At 33.4% G+C, this 17,725-nt stretch overlaps 1 protein-coding gene across 6 annotated transcripts in view; it reads right to left on the reverse strand.

Moving 5' to 3' along the window:
• The window catches only part of YTHDC1 (YTH N6-methyladenosine RNA binding protein C1), a 37,025-nt gene that overhangs the window by 2,002 nt on the left and 17,298 nt on the right, over window positions 1-17,725 (reverse strand). For 2 of the 6 annotated variants that reach the window (XM_074396220.1, XM_010342565.2), the window contains 11 exons: window positions 17,232-17,285; window positions 16,535-16,629; window positions 14,631-14,739; window positions 14,430-14,547; window positions 8,533-8,617; window positions 7,168-7,334; window positions 4,542-4,624; window positions 3,252-3,288; window positions 3,116-3,179; window positions 2,947-3,009; window positions 1,037-1,171 (listed from right to left, as the gene is read on the reverse strand). In XM_074396220.1, the coding sequence (XP_074252321.1) occupies window positions 1,037-1,171; window positions 2,947-3,009; window positions 3,116-3,179; window positions 3,252-3,288; window positions 4,542-4,624; window positions 7,168-7,334; window positions 8,533-8,617; window positions 14,430-14,547; window positions 14,631-14,739; window positions 16,535-16,629; window positions 17,232-17,285 (1,010 nt within the window). The remainder of the gene's footprint in view (window positions 1-1,036; window positions 1,172-2,946; window positions 3,010-3,115; window positions 3,180-3,251; window positions 3,289-4,541; window positions 4,625-7,167; window positions 7,335-8,532; window positions 8,618-14,429; window positions 14,548-14,630; window positions 14,740-16,534; window positions 16,630-17,231; window positions 17,286-17,725) is intronic. The other 4 variants (XM_003931898.3, XM_074396221.1, XM_074396222.1 and 1 more) reach the window with 3 other exon arrangements.

Below are 17,725 nucleotides of genomic sequence, written 5' to 3' on the forward strand. Positions count from 1 at the left end.
TTTGATTTAGAGAAAATTATTACCTTTATGAGGATAAGGAAGTTACTGACAACACATAAAATGTCTCAAAGATAGACTAAAGCTGCTCTTACTCTCACAAATATGCTCACTCTTCATCTTAAGTGGGAAAATAAAAAGGTGTTTATTTGGCACAACTCATCACCCTAAGGAGGGGAAAACATTCTAACTTGTGTATCCTACTTTAACAACAAAACTACTTTCTAAGCTATCAAACATATATGCATATGAATTATGCTTCCAACACCTGCCAGAGGACAATTCCACGTTTTAAAATAAGAGTACTATCAGTAAAAAATAAGTAAGAAGCATTTAATAAACTCAGCCCCACTATTGAAAAACCCAGAAACAAAAAAAAAGCTAGAGTCTCTATCTTTTTTCATTGGTCCTATTTTGAAGGCATCGAAGAGAGTTTTCACATCAACCTTATCAAATAATTTAACAGAACCAATTAATAAAGGACAATTATTCTTCTGCTACATACCATAACAATCTGGTTATTATTTTCTGCTAGCATCATCGCAATAACCAGAGGTAAAACAATTCAGTTACTAGTTTTAACATTTGATAGACTATAAAAACAAATGACTAAATGAGATTAGAGCTCATCAGCTATACACCATCTATCCTACAAAACTTGGATCAGAATTCACAAAAGTTCAGAAATACCTATTAACAATATTAATTACATAGTATAATTAAAATCTGAATATGGAAAGAACACAGCCCAGGTACGTATATATATACCTATGACATTTACCTAAAAGGAGTTATATTTGTAGGAGTTTGCCTTAAGCAGTTCGTGATTTGATCAGTGAAAGAAATATATTCTATCTATATAATCCAAAGAGGCATAATCAGGCATTTTTAATAAAAACAAACTGAGAATTACTCCAAAACGGTCTGCAGTAAGAATACACAATGGTCTGTCATTCACCATACTCTAGTCTCCCCATATTTAAATTACCTACAGAATTCTAAATAGCTCCCTCACACCTTTGCCTCCTTGTGCACTTACTACTCGTTTATCTCTGTATCTTGCTTCATGTGGTACTGGATGATGTCCTGAGTAAGGGGGATGAGCCTGAGGAGGTGGAGCATGGTGCTGATAGTAAGGATGGTGTGGAGGTTGTTCCATTCCTGGATAAGGGGGCTAAAAAGGGAAAACCATTTCCATTAAAAATCTACCAAATACCTTTGTAAATAAGCTAATTCTTAGAACCTTTCATCCAAACCACCAATCCTAAACAAATAACTGAATCTGAACTAGAGATTTACTTTGATGGCATTAAAGTGTTTCAAAATATCCTTTTTGTTTGTTGAAAAGTATATACATCATCCAAGATATAACATGTTTACACTTTTCTACTTCTGTAAATACTAATGGAAATAGCGAATACTTACATGGTGCTTACTGTGAGCCAGGCATTGTTCTAAGCACTTTACTAGTCTCATTTAATTCTCACAGCAACCTTATGAGATAGATACTCTTGTTCCTAGTTTACAAAAGGGTAAACTGAGGCAACAAGGAGTTAAGTAACCTACTTATTAGTCGCATACTGTTAAGTGGTGAAGCAGGCATACAACATCAGGCATCCTAGTTCTACAACTGGTGAACTGGTTAACCACTTTGTATATATCTATTCTTAAAAACATCAACAGGCCAAGTATGATGGCTGACGCCCATATTCTAATGCTTTAGACAGCTGAGGCAGAAGAATCCCTTAAGCCAGGGGTTGGAGGCCAGACTGGGAAACAGAGTGAGATCCCGTCTCTGTAAAAAAAAATTAGCCAGGCACAGTGGCATGCATCTGTACTCCCAACTACTCAGGAAGCTGAGGCAGGAGGACCACTTGTGCCCAGGAGTTGTTCACACCACTGCACTCCAGCCTGAGAGACCAAATGAAACCATCTCTTAAAAAAAAAAGGTCCAGGAGCTAATTAACTTTTAAATAATTAACTTTTTAAATGCCATTATGAAATGAATAAAGTGTAGATCAAAGATTATTTTCATAGTTACTATCAAGATTATATATTAAATATTTCCATTTTTAAAATTTCCTAGAGTCTAAAGGGAAAAGTGTCATAATCATCTGCATATAATGGTGTAAAACCGTATACCTTAAGTGAAACAAAAGTCAGATGAAGAGGTCATATAACATATAGCATTTAAAATAGATAGTATGTGAAGAAACATAGAAGCTACTTAAGCTTTTTTAAAATTTTATTTCTTTTCTTTTATTTCTCAAAAATTAATACTTCAGCTATCTTCAACATCCTAAAATATACTCTAAGAGAAAAATTCAGTTTTCTTAAAGGAAATAATTAAACAGCAGGAATAATCAGGGTTTAATTAATCTTATTTTACCGAGAAAATTAAATTTAGTGAGGCACTATGCTAAACTTCACAAATACTTTGTAAATTTATTTTCTTGACAGTGAGACTGACACTACTACATTAAATATTAAGCTATACCAGGACAGTCATGATGTTCATTTCATTCACCAGGACATCATCAGAACAAGCACAGTACCTTGCACAGAGTAAGTACTAAATATTACATTTGATGAGCCAAAGAATCAGTGAATACCCATGAAATGTTACAGATGAGGAAAACTAAGAGTTATATTAAGAAATTGACCCAAGGTCATACAGTTGGGAAGAAAAAGAAATGTATTTGAACCCAAGCAGACCTTTCACTACTAATCACTACCATAATATGCTATTACAGTACTAAGCCTGTACTATTAACACAAATAACTTTTAGTCTTTAGTTTGAAAGACAGCATACAATTATTTACCGCCAAAAACCTGTATTTTAAGTCTCTTTAATGAGTAACTGTAGCAATCATATTCTGACTAAGCACCCGAAATATTAGAACTGCAAATGAAGTTACATAACTTGTAAAAATAAGAGCAATACAAACCATTCCTTGCCAAGGTGGTGGTGGTCCCATGTTATGAAATTCCCTCACATAATCATTGTAGGACTAAAATGAAAGATGATAATGTCAATATAATTAAAAATTATCACAGAACTGCAAAATAAATCAGAGCCTGACTTTATCTCTATTAAAGATAAAATAAAATGCTTACCCCATTTAAAAACACATCTCGGCGAACTCCTGAAAATCGTCTGTTGGGAATAAGATTTGTGAAACTAAATTCAGGTAATTCATAAACTAGTTCCAAGAATGTAATTCAAAGCTAGGCAAGAGTGAACCCGACTTACCTGTCGACTTCCTGGTATCGTGGATCCTTTAAATACCCTGTTCAAACATCAAGCATTTGAGTAAATCAAATTTATATTTTTCTACTTTGGCATTATAATTAAACCTTCCTTACCACTCGTTTCAATTCTTTCCATGAAATATGTACTTTAAGTGATGCTACTACTGTATTATCCCCTTTTCAAATTTTCTTCTCAGATTACATGATAATCTAGGAAATAACTAAATAATTATATTGTAGAATTGTAAACTGCTAGAGAAGCTTTCATATATGAATCTTCTATGTTCACAGTCCAAATCTTGCTAATCAGAAAATTTCTTCATTTTGTATCATAGGGAAGGCAAGGGCATAGGAACTATCTTGAGCACACTATAACAGGACTGACTCCCTTAAAACAAATGTTTACTTTTCACCTTGGGTATATATAGGCCTTACCAAGTAAACCACAGACAAGCTTTTCAAAATGTAAACTTAAAATGGGGGGAAATTGCAAATGTTGCAAAAATGAAGATGTATACAGTCTAAATGAAAAATCCATGGTGATTAGAAAAATATTCTTTCCCCTGTTTCTTTTAGTAAAAATCCAACAAATTAAAATGTAAAAACATTTGAGTTGTCATGTTACTAGGGAAAAACTATTTTCACTTTCTACAACAGAATCTCCTATTTTGGAAGAATGAGGCTTATCAAGCCACTTGTTATATAATAATGCTATGATGATCACTGACATCAACCTCCTAACTGCCTAAGTTTCACAAATGTATCACTGACTCTGTTCTAAATATATGATATCCTTTCTTGAATATAGTTTGCTCTTTTAAATTCCAGTAAGGGATAAACTGAAAAGCTATATTTACATTACATACTGAATATTTCCCATTCTTCTCCAAAGACATAAAGATTACAAAAAAAAAAAGGCACTTTTATGAATATATATCACATGAAATGCTAACTACCACAAGGACAAAAAAACCTGATAGAATGTAAGATTATTGCTTTTCATAACTAGAGTTCATCTTAAACACGTGCAGGTAAGTTTCCATTTTTGCAAAATTAGCAATTTCAGTTAATTAATAGGGCATGATGAGTTACACTGGAATAGATTAGACAACCTTAACAAAGTTAAGGGAAGAATTACACTAATGAGAACTACTAAAATTTTCCAAGATTTAAGTAGTCAGGTCTTGAATTTTTTTCACTTTTAAAACTGTAGGATTGTGAATTTTGGTTTTTTGTTTTCTTTTTTTCAATAATTTGAAATCAAATATCTGCAGGATTATAAAATATTAACCTGGTCTCTGGTGAAACTCAGGGGGATAGTCAATCCTTGGTTTCTTTCTGCTGTTATGAATATCATAATCTTCTGGTCGACGCCTACACAAATTAGACATATTAGAAATTAAACCAAAAACTGCTGGGAGAACAAAGAGTAAAGCAAGAGTTTCTGACAGAGATAAGTACAAAGAATAATCCATTATTTACTTTAAATTAACATCTTAATTTTTAGTAAGCAAATTATTTTTAAATTCCTACATTTTGATTCTCAAATTAATTCCTATAAACCAAGTTTTAAATGTACTGCTTGAAGCAGATATCCTCTGCCATCTCATGCTATAATGAGGAAACTGCAGACTAGTCCGATCAAAACATGTAAGTCACATTTTAGTAGTCTAAACAAAAGTAAACAAAGCCATTCTCAAACTAAATACCAGTTTAACAATTAAAACACTTTCTCAAATAAAGTCTCCATTCAGTTGAAAAATAAAAATAGAAAACCTATCATCATTGTACAATATGTAACTCTAAAATCTATATATTTAAAACTTATAAATGTCATTTTAGGTTACGTCTAAACAAAATTAAGAATTTATTTTTCCTCTTCTTTGCACAAAATTATGATTTTACATGATCACACAGAAAATTTGATACTTATTAAAAGCAACTTTACATGAAAGTTTTAAAAATCTTAATAGTTTAAAAAACTAATTTCTTAATATTCCTTATTAACATTTAGTTTTTCTTTCTACATTTAATGACATTTAAGAATTAAGGGAATTTTTTTCCAGAGACAATGCCTCAAAATAAAATTGCTTTTATAAATCGGCAAGTAATGGGTCAGAATTTTAACAGAGTTCATAAAACTAGTTCAAAATATATTCTTTGGAAGGTGAAATTTTACTGACTACAGAGGGCTGTTCTTTACTGTCTTCCATAAATTGGGTTAACACATCATTAAATACACTTCAATTTACTTAGCAGCTAATAAAGAATTAAACAAAAAAAAAGTCCAAAATATTTAGAAAATATATGTATCTTTTTACCCTTAAGATGTAATAAAAACTTGATAACAACCTGGCATTCACTAGTTTTCAGCTATCCCTCTGCATACCAACTGCTTTCATTAACTTTTTCAACATAAGTTCACTCAAACTGTAAAGTTTTGTGCAATAATCCCAAGCCCCCCAACAGAATAAAAACAGTTGCATCTACAATAAATAATACTAAGAAAATTAAAAGCTGGTTTAAAAAATAAACATACCGCTTTCCTGTAGTTTGGGGAGTGCATTTACGACCGGTATAAAACATGATAGTAACAGTTCATATAGTAGTCCAACTACTGACTTTAAGCTGTAAGCCACATACATAAATGGAGGCCCTGGCAGGCTTGAGAGAAGGTGTAGTGGTGTAATAAGTATAGTTTGCAGTCCATTGCAAAACTGAGGTAAAAACTTCACTTGTATATACTGTATTGCACTGGAAACCTCTTAGCTTAAAACTTCAAAAGACATCCTTGGTGCTCAGTCCTTTTAGGCCAAAAATAAGGGGCTCTGCCAGGTTTCCTCCTACCTACTCGACAGTGTCCTTTTTAAGCTCAAAGAAATGGGGACTCTTGTTGGATTATCTGTACCTACCACAGGATGTTTCCACCAAAAGGAAATTTAACCAAAGGTTTCATCCCATCAACCATACATCCAATAGTCTTTAGCAGAATATTTTAGATTTAGCTGTGTGCAAATCTACACAGGGGAAGGTGTTGGGTAGAAGGGCTTAAATCAGTTCTTTGCAAAGACTTCTCCAATTCTGTAACAAGTTAAACCCCCTTTTTCTGGAAAATGCTGTTTAGTTCATAAAGTAGTGATCAATAACATGGCGATCCTCTAAAAAACACTTTAAGTCCACAGGTACTGCCAGCATCTGGAAAAGTTGTAAACAGACACAGCAACAGCCCTTCTTTTTGGTTTGTTGCCGGGTCTCCCAGGGCCACTTGATCCCCTTTGGAAAGAACCTATTGTTTTCAGAAGATCAGCAAGATGTATGAATTCACTGGGTACATGTTAGAGAATATTTGGCAATAGGATTAACACATCACGGTGATAAAATCTGAAATAGTCCCAATAATGCTCCTCTTGAATATCAAAATAACTTAAAATATTTTATCCTCTAAATGAGGCGTCATCTTCTGAAAAAATATTAGTGATCCTTTATAAAAGTCCCATATCTGATAAGGCTTATCCAGAGACACACCTGAAAGAAAAGGCTTTTTACAAAATATTAACAATTTTTGCAAATAAAGACTTCCTCCTCTTCCTTTCTAGCCTGTTCTTAGCAACAAATGCCTACCTCATTTCAATTGTATACATTGTATTATGAGAGTATTATCTAATCTGAACTGGTTATCACTGGTTATCAGATAATTTTTTCTGCATAAGGAAAGATCCCCATTTTCCTCTTGAAAAATGACTGAGACCAAGGTGACCATGTGAAATCCTCAATGAAGCCACAAACTAGTCCATGCAGCTTGATTTGAGGATTTTCTCTTTCTTCTTTACCGCAGGACAAACTTTTGACGAATCATATTCCTCCATCATGTTATTCTGATACATGTGCCTATTATCAGTCCAAAGAACGTTTCTAACCTTCCCACATCCCGGACTGGTTCTCGACGGGATGGACGTCCTCGAGATCTGGGCTGAGAATGCATTCTTCTCTTGTGACGCATTTTATGAATGACCTGATACAAGTCAATACTTTCATCGGGGGGAAATAGAAGACAAAGCTGGGTTCCACATTCAAGTTCAATTTCCTAGAATAGGAAAGTAGCAATTTATAAAACAAAAACAGACCCTTTCAACAGGCTTGTATTTTCCTGATGTAGTAGAACAAAAACTGACTTTGAGGCTTTCTTTCCAAGGCTGATGATCATATGGGATTCGAATAAGACTTCCAGATTTATAAAATATTTCAGAAGTGTTTCGTATATATTTATATGAAGGGTAATAACTAAAAGTGCAGAATCTCCAAAGTTAAATACACAAATGCAGTTGCTTAAAATTCTGTGACAATCGCCCTCTAAAAAAAAGCGAATATTTCTTTGTGCAAAATACAAAAATATCAGAGCAAACTCATTTATCTTAATACAATGCAGGAAAAATACATGTTAGTGTATGTGCCAGCAACTTTGATAATTATAATCTACAAAATGCACTGAAATTCATTAAATTTACCACAAAGGCAGACTAATCTATGGACTTTTAAAAATTAAATCACTTTCAATTACAAACATTTTTACTTATGAGGAATAAAACATCGTATTACTTCTGTGCGTCCAGGCATAGCGGCTCATGCCTGTAATTCTAGCACTTTGGGAGCCCAGGCAGGCGGATCTCTTGAGGCCAGGAGTTTGAGACCAACCTCGCAAAATGGTGAAACCCAGTCTCAACCAAAAATACAAAAATTAGCCACTTGCATAAACTGGTCTCCAAAAAAAAAATAACAATTAATATTAAAAAATATAATTTCTGGTTCCGAATTACATGAGAGAATTACAAGGGTCAAAGGTTTTGGTTTATTTTAAATTACTCCACATTTTCAATTCCTTTTGCAAATTTGAAAACCTGACTAAATATATTTAATCTTTTCAGAAAATTGCTTTCAACTCAGAAAACATAAGCACATATACTTAGTAACAATTCTAAAATGTATTACAGAAACTGAAGAATCTGTTAGACAGTGATAATAGAGTAAAAAAAAAATCAAAATCTGGCCAATTCTCTTTAAAAATATTTCCTTCAATTATATGAAAGTACCATATAAAGCTACCTATATTTCAATATTAATGGATGTCTTATTAGTCTTAATCACAGTAATTATAACTTCAGATAAGACTATTTTCTCAAATACATGATCTCTTTCATCAAAAATGGTTAAAACAAATCCAATAAAGATCTATAGAAGGATTGATTAAATGTATGTTTTTCGAAGAATCAATTAAAACCACAAACCTGTCCATCACGTCCGATCTTTACTGGTTTATGTTCATTCCAAGGATTGGTGAGATGAGCCGACTTAGTGAAGGGTAATTCACGCCTAAATACAAAGTAATATCAATTACATTCTGCTGCAGAATCCTGTGAGGACCTTAGTAGTGAATTCACTACCTTTAGTAGTGAATTCCTGTATTGTGACTTAAATATGACTAAAATTTTAAAAATCACTTAATATAGTTCAGTGCTTTCCCTACAGAAAGACTCGTGAGAGACTAGCAATTTCCATGTTCTCCAGTTTTCTAAAAAGAGCTTAAAAGCAAGGGCTTGAGAACCAATACAAATTGGGGTTTAAACCCCAGCTCTCTTCTCTGAGCCTGAATCTATTCCTCTGATAACAAGAATATCACCATATATTTTATAGTTGCTTTACGCAGTTTGCAAATGAAATGACACAAAAAATATTTAGCATATCCCTTGTTTCTGTGAACTCAAAAAGTACTTATTAACTGATCAAAAAGAAGCTGGATCTTAATCCAGTTGTTAACATCAAATGAAAATAGAAGTGTCTCCTAATTTTAGTTGAAGGCTGCTTTCCCTGATCCAAGTATAGTCCCTCATTCAATATGGCAATATTCTTCACTACCCATAGAATGGCTTGAGTTGTGCAATAAATATTTATAAGTTCATATATTTGTATTAATTATGCCCTCTATTGAAATCAAGGGCAGTATCTATATAATTTAAATACTAATAACCTCGTTTTAAGATCTCTCAGCCATAGGACAAAATGGTCTTACCAAACTTAAAAAGATATCCTGTATTTTTCTACTTCTTTGTCAAACTAACACAATGTCATATGAATACAAAAATGACACATAACAGTTGTTAGCTACCAAGAATAAACTGTAAATTAACAGTATCTGATAAGGTTTTATCTATTTTTGCATAAAACAAATAATGCCAAAATAGATAAATACTTTAAAGAACTATTCACTGTGCCTACAATACAAACGAAACTGTTCAACAAAGGACAAAGATGAGAAAAACAAGAGTTTGCATCCCTAACATTTCTTCCATCACCATCAAAGAAAAACAATTATGCGCAATTTTCAAAGAGAATGGGTACCATGTGCACAATACAGATTTGTTTTCTTAATAGGGGTGGTTGTATCTATTTTGAAAGAAGAAAAATAAACAAAAAATGCTTTATGAAAGAAGTGGCACATGAGATAAGTTTAAAAGAAAAGCGACCCAGGTAAAGCCTTATGTAGAGAACTAAGCAGGGTTACATTTGAAACAAAGAGAAGGGCAAGAACAGAGGCATAAAGAAAAGAGGAAAACGTAAGTAACTTTGTCCAGTGAACATGCCACACACATAACCTTACATGAATTTTCTTGAAAGTGAATATTGACTGCTCAGATCTTTTTTTAAATTTATTTTTATGTTTTAGAGATAGGATCTCACTATTTTGCCCAGGCTGGTCTCAAACACTTAGGCTCAAGCAATCCTTCCACCTCAGTCTCACAAAATGATAGGATTACAGGCATGAGTCACTGCACCCAGCATGAACGCTTGGATTTCATATAATTTTTTTTAAACCTCAAAAAAAAAAAAGCTTTGACATTTTGCAGGGAATCAGAAGTTATTTTAGAGTTAAATTAACAAGGTGGTATGTTCCATGACTGTACACACACACACACACACACACACACACGGAACAGTGGTCAGTGAGTAATGAAAACACCAAGTATCACTTAAAAGCTTGGTTTGTCTAATATGCACCTTACTTCACTTATCAAAAGTGAGTGAAGAAGGTTTTTTTCCCCTTTGCAGGCTGTCAGAAGAAGAAATACTAGAATAAGTCCACACCAAAGCTTAGAATATTAAGAGGCAGCGATCTAGTTGGTTTTCTTTGTATTTTGTTCAATACTTTAGATTTTTCTTCTAATTGCCAGTTTAAAACAGTTATATGAAAGGAATAAATGAAAACCTACAGCCACCAAAATACAGGAAGGTTTTAAATGGGATTATCTCTGTTATTTAAATGTCAGCAATTAAACCCCCATGATCCAAAGTAGAAGTAAAAGCATATGCCAAGCTAGATGTATCATTTGGGGTTGAGATTCTTTGGTGGCACTAGTTCTAACTAGATTCAAGAGACATCTGTTCACTGTTTCAACACAGTTAATCTCAGCCAGAACATCACAGAAAACTGTGAAGCCTGAGGCAAAACAGGGCTCAGAATAAATTAAGAGAAATTACAGGGTCCGTGGTCTATATATCATTCTTACTTTATCCTTTCTTCTCAGATCACAATTATAGAACAAGCAACCTAACAGTTAAACGTTCTAAGCAGGTATGTTATAAAGAAGCATACAGATACAACTTATCTTTACTGTGAGTTCTTTGAGAACATGGGAGGGACTCTCTGACCTAAGTGATTCTGCAAATAGGGGAAATTGAACAAAAGAATGTAAAATTGTGCAGTTTTTTGTTTATTTTGTTTTGACAAAGAACCTCACTCTGTTGCCCAGGCTGGAGTGCAGTGACATCATCTTGGCTTGCTGCAACCTCCGCCTCCTGAGTTAAAGCAATTCTCATGGCTCAGCATCCCAAATAGCTGGGACTACAGGCATGTACCACCACACCTGACTAATTTTTATATTTTTAGTAGAGACGGAGTTTCACAATGTTGGCCAGGCTGGTCTTGAACTTCTGGCCTCAAGTGATCCACTCGCCTCAGCCTCCCAAAGTGCTGGGATTACAGGCGTGAGCCACCATGCCCAGCCATGCAGAGGCTTTATATGCTGAATGTGGTTTGTTGATTAAAGTTAAAAGGAATAATGTAGAGACTTTGAAAGAAAAGAGAAATGGGTTATTTAGAATGGACATGAATATAAAACCTAGTCAGTAAATATAATTCTGGATAAATATTTCATAGATTATGCCTTATTTTGAGCTAATTACAGGTGGAAATCTTAGTAAGTCACTTTTTATGCCTCCCTCTGTTTTTCAGCTAAAACATGACACTTATCTGGTTCCAATCTTCCACATGCCTACCAACCACCTGAACCGTCAGGGATTTTAACAGGTTTTGAGGTGGGTCTCAAGATTCTGCATTTTAACAATCAGATACTACTAATACAAGTCATCGAGGGATAACACCTAAAGAAGCTTAAGTCTAGTTATTTTATTAAATCGAAAGGGTCCTTAAATTGAAATCTCGTGACTTTCATATGTGAAAAAGAAAAAAATATTAACAGCAGTTACTGCTATTGATAGCAAAGTCCTTAGCATTTGTATTTATTAAATTTAAATCGTTTTAATTGTGAGACTCAAATGTAATTCTCACTATATAGAATTTAAACTCACAGTTCAAGTGATTTACCTAAGGAAATATCAATGTTAGAAATATCACATGCCCTCCAGAATTATAAAGTATTGTAAAATTACTCTTGAACAGAACTCAGTAGTATTAAAAAAATTATAGTTTTATTGTATAAAAATATTTCTAAATGTTTTTATCTAAACCTATAAACTTACTTTAAAATAATAAAAGTACTTTACTGTCCATAATTTTATACCTCACAATAGTAGGACAGTCAATTTGGGTTTGTCTTTACCTCTTCTGCCACTTTACACATTTCAAACAAGTTAGTAAAATAGTCAATGAGTCAATGAAGAGGAACACGATGAATAATCCATGAAAAAAATATTCTTAAAATTAAGAAACAAATTTTTTTTATCAGTAATGTAAAAATGAAGGCTAACACAATAAGTAACATTCAAAACAAAATCTGCTGCCGCCCACGTAAAAATGGACAATTATTTTCTCTCCTGTTCTCAAGAAAGCAACACCTGCAAATATGTTACATTACCATGTTTCCTCTGGCCTTTACGGACACCGACACACACACACACACACACACACACACACACACACGCACAAAATTTAAAAAATATGAATTTATCTACTAAAAAGTAATCACTCCTTCCCCTATAAATTGTTGCCAGATTTTCAAACTTTAATTATAACTTAATTATAATTTTGATTTCTAACGAACTATAAATTTGTATTTTTAAATTCCTGGGAGCAATAGAGTGGAAGTGGGGGATAGCATAACATGCTCACCACCTAACACTGCATTCCAATACCACAATTATGTATTTTTTCATTTATTGTACCTTTCCATGAGGATATGTGCACAATTACTTCCACATATATTTAAGAGACAAACTATAATTTAACTATTTTCTACTTCAAAGAATTTAGATGATGTCCAATTTTTCCCCACAGAAAGTAATAATCAGATGTAGTATTTTTTTCTGATAACTTTTTGTTATGCTATTATCAACCTAATACAGTTATGTGTCACTTAATGACAGGATACAATTGATCAGATGATTCCACTGTGTGAACATCACAGAATGCATTTAAACAAACCTAACTGGTATAGTCTACTACATACCTAGGATATATGGTAAGACCTATTTCTTCTAGCCTACCAATCTGCACAGCATGTTACTGTAGTGAACAGCGTAGGTAACTGCAACACAATGAAAAGTACTTGTGTATCTCAACATAGAAAAGATATAGTAAAATATGGTACTATAGGTACCACTTACAGGTCCTATAATCTTATGGGACAAGATTCTTTCTTAATGGATATGTCATTATGCAGTAAGTGACTGTATTGGCATTTCTACTTTATCACTGCCCCTATCTTCACAGCTGCTCACTATCCTACAATGAAAGTTTAGACTGACTCATATTCATTCATTCTTACCCATCTTTGCCCTTTGATCTTCTCTTTTACTACCATCTGCTTCATTAAAAAAGGTGGCTTCGGCCGGGCGCGGTAGCTCAAGCCTGTAATCCCAGCACTTTGGGAGGCCGAGGCGGGTGGATCACAAGGTCGAGAGATCGAGACCATCCTGGTCAACATGGTGAAACCCCGTCTCTACTAAAAATACAAAAAAATTAGCTGGGCATGGTGGCACGTGCCTGTAATCCCAGCTACTCAGGAGGCTGAGGCAGGAGAATTGCCTGAGCCCAGGAGGCGGAGGTTGCAGTGAGCTGAGATCGCGCCATTGCACTCCAGCCTGGGTAACAAGAGCGAAACTCCGTCTCAAAAAAAAAAAAAAAAAAAAAAAAAAAAGGTGGCTCCTGATCCTACTCAAACATATATCCTCCCACCCCCCATAGTTTGTTTCCATGCTCTTCCTTGACTTAGTCTGCTTTCCTGCATATGCACAGCATTTTTTTCTTAACCAATTCCTTTGTGCTCTTCAAGATCCAATACCCATAAATAACTTAAAACTCACAAAGTAACCATCTCCTTTCACTTTTTAACAAAAATTAATTTTATAGGTAATAGATTTGTGTATGCCATGTAAAGATCACTTAAATAATGAGCTTTTCGTGTAAAATAATTCAGTAAGCAGTAAGGACCTAAAAATAGTGACAACTCTGTTCAAAAGAAGCCTTATTATTTTTCTAATAAATAGTTAAATCGTAACGCAGTTTTAAAAGATCACAATAGCAACTAAAACATCATTTGCTAACCTCCTTAAAAAAAACGCATTGTCCACAACTAAATTAGTTATCTCTGAAATTGTTAGTCAAGTCAGAGTATTTCCCATTCCACAATAGTTGACATGTTAAATTACTAAAATTATATAGATATGCCAGACATTTCAAACAACTGTCCAATTCATTTACTGCTATATTACTAAAACAGAAAACAAATACAACTTCAGACTTAATACACCTTTGTTGTTTGTGTCCTCCATTAGATGATAAAGGTAGTAAACAAGGTAAGCATATGATGACGGTTTTACTTTAACACATTATGCTAAACTGGCAGCATATTCAAAACTTCAGTTATCAATACTAAAGTGTCTAATTTACCTGCAAATCCAGTCAATTTTAAAGACACCTCCCAGCATTTTAGCACTCATTCCTGCTGGAAGCACCCAGTGTATAGGAGATCCTCCGTGATGTGATTCTGAAGAAAGTCTTGCAAACCCTAAGAGAATCATAATATAATATAATATGTAGATGCTAATATAATTAAATGTGTTTACATGTCCAAATTATATTTATTCTTACCTTGAAATTTTCCACTCTCTCTGACAGAAAATATTAAGATAACACTCCTTGCAGATCTGAATGCAACATTTAATTTCTTCTCATTTACAGGGAGCGTGGACCATACACCCTATACAAATAACATAGAGACCACAAAGTGCAATTAACTACAACTCTTTTGGGTTTTCAGTTATATTTGAAAAAAAAAAAAAAAGGCTACATGTTTTGGTGTGCTTTCAATTTAAGTAATCTATAATGAAGAAAGGTTTGATTTATCAGCTGTCAGAATAATGTAGTAATAATTTATAAAAACCTAAGAGAAAAATGGAGACAATTACCAACTTTACAAGATTAAAGCTACTAGTAAACACATACAGGTGGGGTTCAAATAAAAGGGACCAGAATTCTATACAGTAAAACCAATCACCTACAATTATTTTATTAGTACAAGCATTTACAATGGTAAATACATCCTGTTTGAAGATGAATCACAACTTAGAAGTTTGTATTCCTGAAAAACTGTGCCTAATCAAAAAATTAAAACTTACTGTATTAGTCAAGAATCTAGCATTTTTCTATTTAAGTTCATTTTTTAAAGCAATTTTTAAGTTCAAATATTTATGTATCAACAGTTTGACTGAAGAGGCCTATGTTTTACCTAGAGCTGGAAGATATTTGTTAATTTCTAAGGCATTTTAACCAATTCTTCATTCTTAACACATAAAAAGAAACAGAATAATAAGGTAAGACAGATGCTATGCCATCATTCAGCTCACACCAATCTGCTCATACAAACGACATGCACACTAAGTGCTTACAGTTGTTCCTCAGTCTCTGTAGGGGACTGGTTCCAGGACCCATGCAGACCAAAATCTGAGGATGCTCAAGTCCCTCATATAAAATGGCATAGTATTTGCATATAACCTACGCATATATTCCATATACTTTAAATCACCTCTAGAATACCTACACCTAATACAATGTAAATCCTATGTGAATAGTTGTTACACTGTTTAAATTTGTATTTTCTGTTGTATTATTTAGCATTCCTTTTTCATCTAATGTTTCAATCCAGTTAGTTAAATCCAAAGATGAGGAACCCTGTGGATACTGAGGGCCAAGTGTACTTCTGCCTAAATCCACTTCAGTTGGAGATAAGAATAAGGCTATCTCGTATACTGTTTCCTTCTGTTTGTAAAGTTTTATGGGTGTCCTGAAGTTAGAAATATAGAATATTGACAGAAACATGGCTAGAAAAATGTTTAGCTTTAGTTTTATGTTTCTGAAAATCAGTTGAAGCTGTACAGTTACTCAACTTAAACCAAGAATAGCAAAACATTATAACAGCTAGTGTAACACGCAACTGTAATTTTGTAGCCAAACATAAAAAGGAAATTAGTATCTTACAACATCCTATAGCAACTATGCGTATCTTTTTTGCAAAGTCTGGAGGGGCCTTTAAGCTAATTCTTCCTTTTTCTTCTAAATCCCCATGATCTTAATTCTAAAAAAATAAAACTCTCCATAAAAGAATGATTTCAAAAGAACCTCAAAGTATAAATCAAGCAGCAACATAAAAAAATTGATTAACTACAGATACTTTTAGAAGTGTTAGCACAATAAATGAGCCACTTAGTACAGAAACAAAAATCAATAGAAACAGGATCTTTTACAGCAAAAAGTTAAACTGTATAGCCTTCAAGATTTAATATTCCGACTCCTAAAATCATCTTTAAAAAAAAACAAAACTAAATTACAAGCAAGTTGACTGACTACAAACCATATCCTAAATGGCAACTGGAATGCAGATCTTTAAAACTGTAATGAAAATCACAGTACTTTATGCTACTTGATGCAATACAAGTCTATTTTCCCATTTAAAAATGTTAGTATTAGGATAGTTTCAACAGAACTGATGCTAATACCTTAGCTTTGGCAAGAGACACATTCTCATGGTTGTTACTCTTTATGAGGAAAAATCTTGCATCTTGAAGCACATATTTGAGTTTACTGGTTTGATCTGAAAAAAAGAAACCCAAATTGATTAACCACAGGCCATTATCACACAAAGGGGTCAAAACTGTACTAACTGAAATCAGCCCTCCACAACCCAGCTGAACTTTTAAAAAGCAACAATCACCCATTCAACCTGGAAGGCTAAGCCACAACATGTAATAAAGCAAAGGTAAGAAAAAGACAACCAGCATATTGCAAGAAGTTAAACCTAACCTAGTGATGTTCCGATATATAAAATCCATATATAAGAATGAAAATAGTTACTGAGTTTTATAGATTTTCTTAATCGGATTCAAGAGTGGTAATGGACCATTATGCTATACACATACATATTTATACACACACATCTATAACACACACACACACACACACACACACACAATCCCATTTTGTCCAAAAACTAAAATATTCTGAAATGTTTGGTATTATCCTAAAAGATATATAGTAAGAAGCAAACACAGAGCATTCTATGTAAGATATTATTTTTTTCTTCATGTAATATATCGGAACATTACTACATTAAAAGCAGCTATTAATGGAGAACCAATAAGGCAAAATAAGGACTATGCAGCATGCAATGAAAACAATTTCAAATTTAAATGATACCTTTTCGGACAGCACGAACGGAAGATGATAATTTCTCATGCTTCTTTTCTGAACCTGTATTTAGCCAAAGTACATTTGTTCAGATTGAGCTTTAATAGAGATAAGACAAAATTTCTACAGTCTTGTCACATAAAATTCTCATTCAAGACAAATTATTCTTCCTGGCGCACCCACACACACAAAAGAACTTCTCAATGTGTACGAGTGTTTTGCTTTTTGGTTGTTTGGATTTTTTAAAAAGTATGTATATTTGAACAGTTTCCCACTCAGAAAACTAGTCACTGAATCATCATCTTCCAAGAAAAAAAAAAAAGTGAAAATTCCACTTAAGCAGTAACAGAACAGGATTAAAATAATAAGAAAAAGCTTAGTTTTCTCTAGAATTATTACACTGAACATGCCAAAAATCAGTACTAATGGACATCAACAAGTTCACACTAAACTACAGCCTCCACACACTTTCTAAAGCAGATTACATTAGAATCAGTCAGATA

The sequence above is a fragment of the Saimiri boliviensis genome, chromosome 3 (assembly GCF_048565385.1).
Source record: "Saimiri boliviensis isolate mSaiBol1 chromosome 3, mSaiBol1.pri, whole genome shotgun sequence".
Taxonomy (NCBI): domain Eukaryota; kingdom Metazoa; phylum Chordata; class Mammalia; order Primates; family Cebidae; genus Saimiri; species Saimiri boliviensis.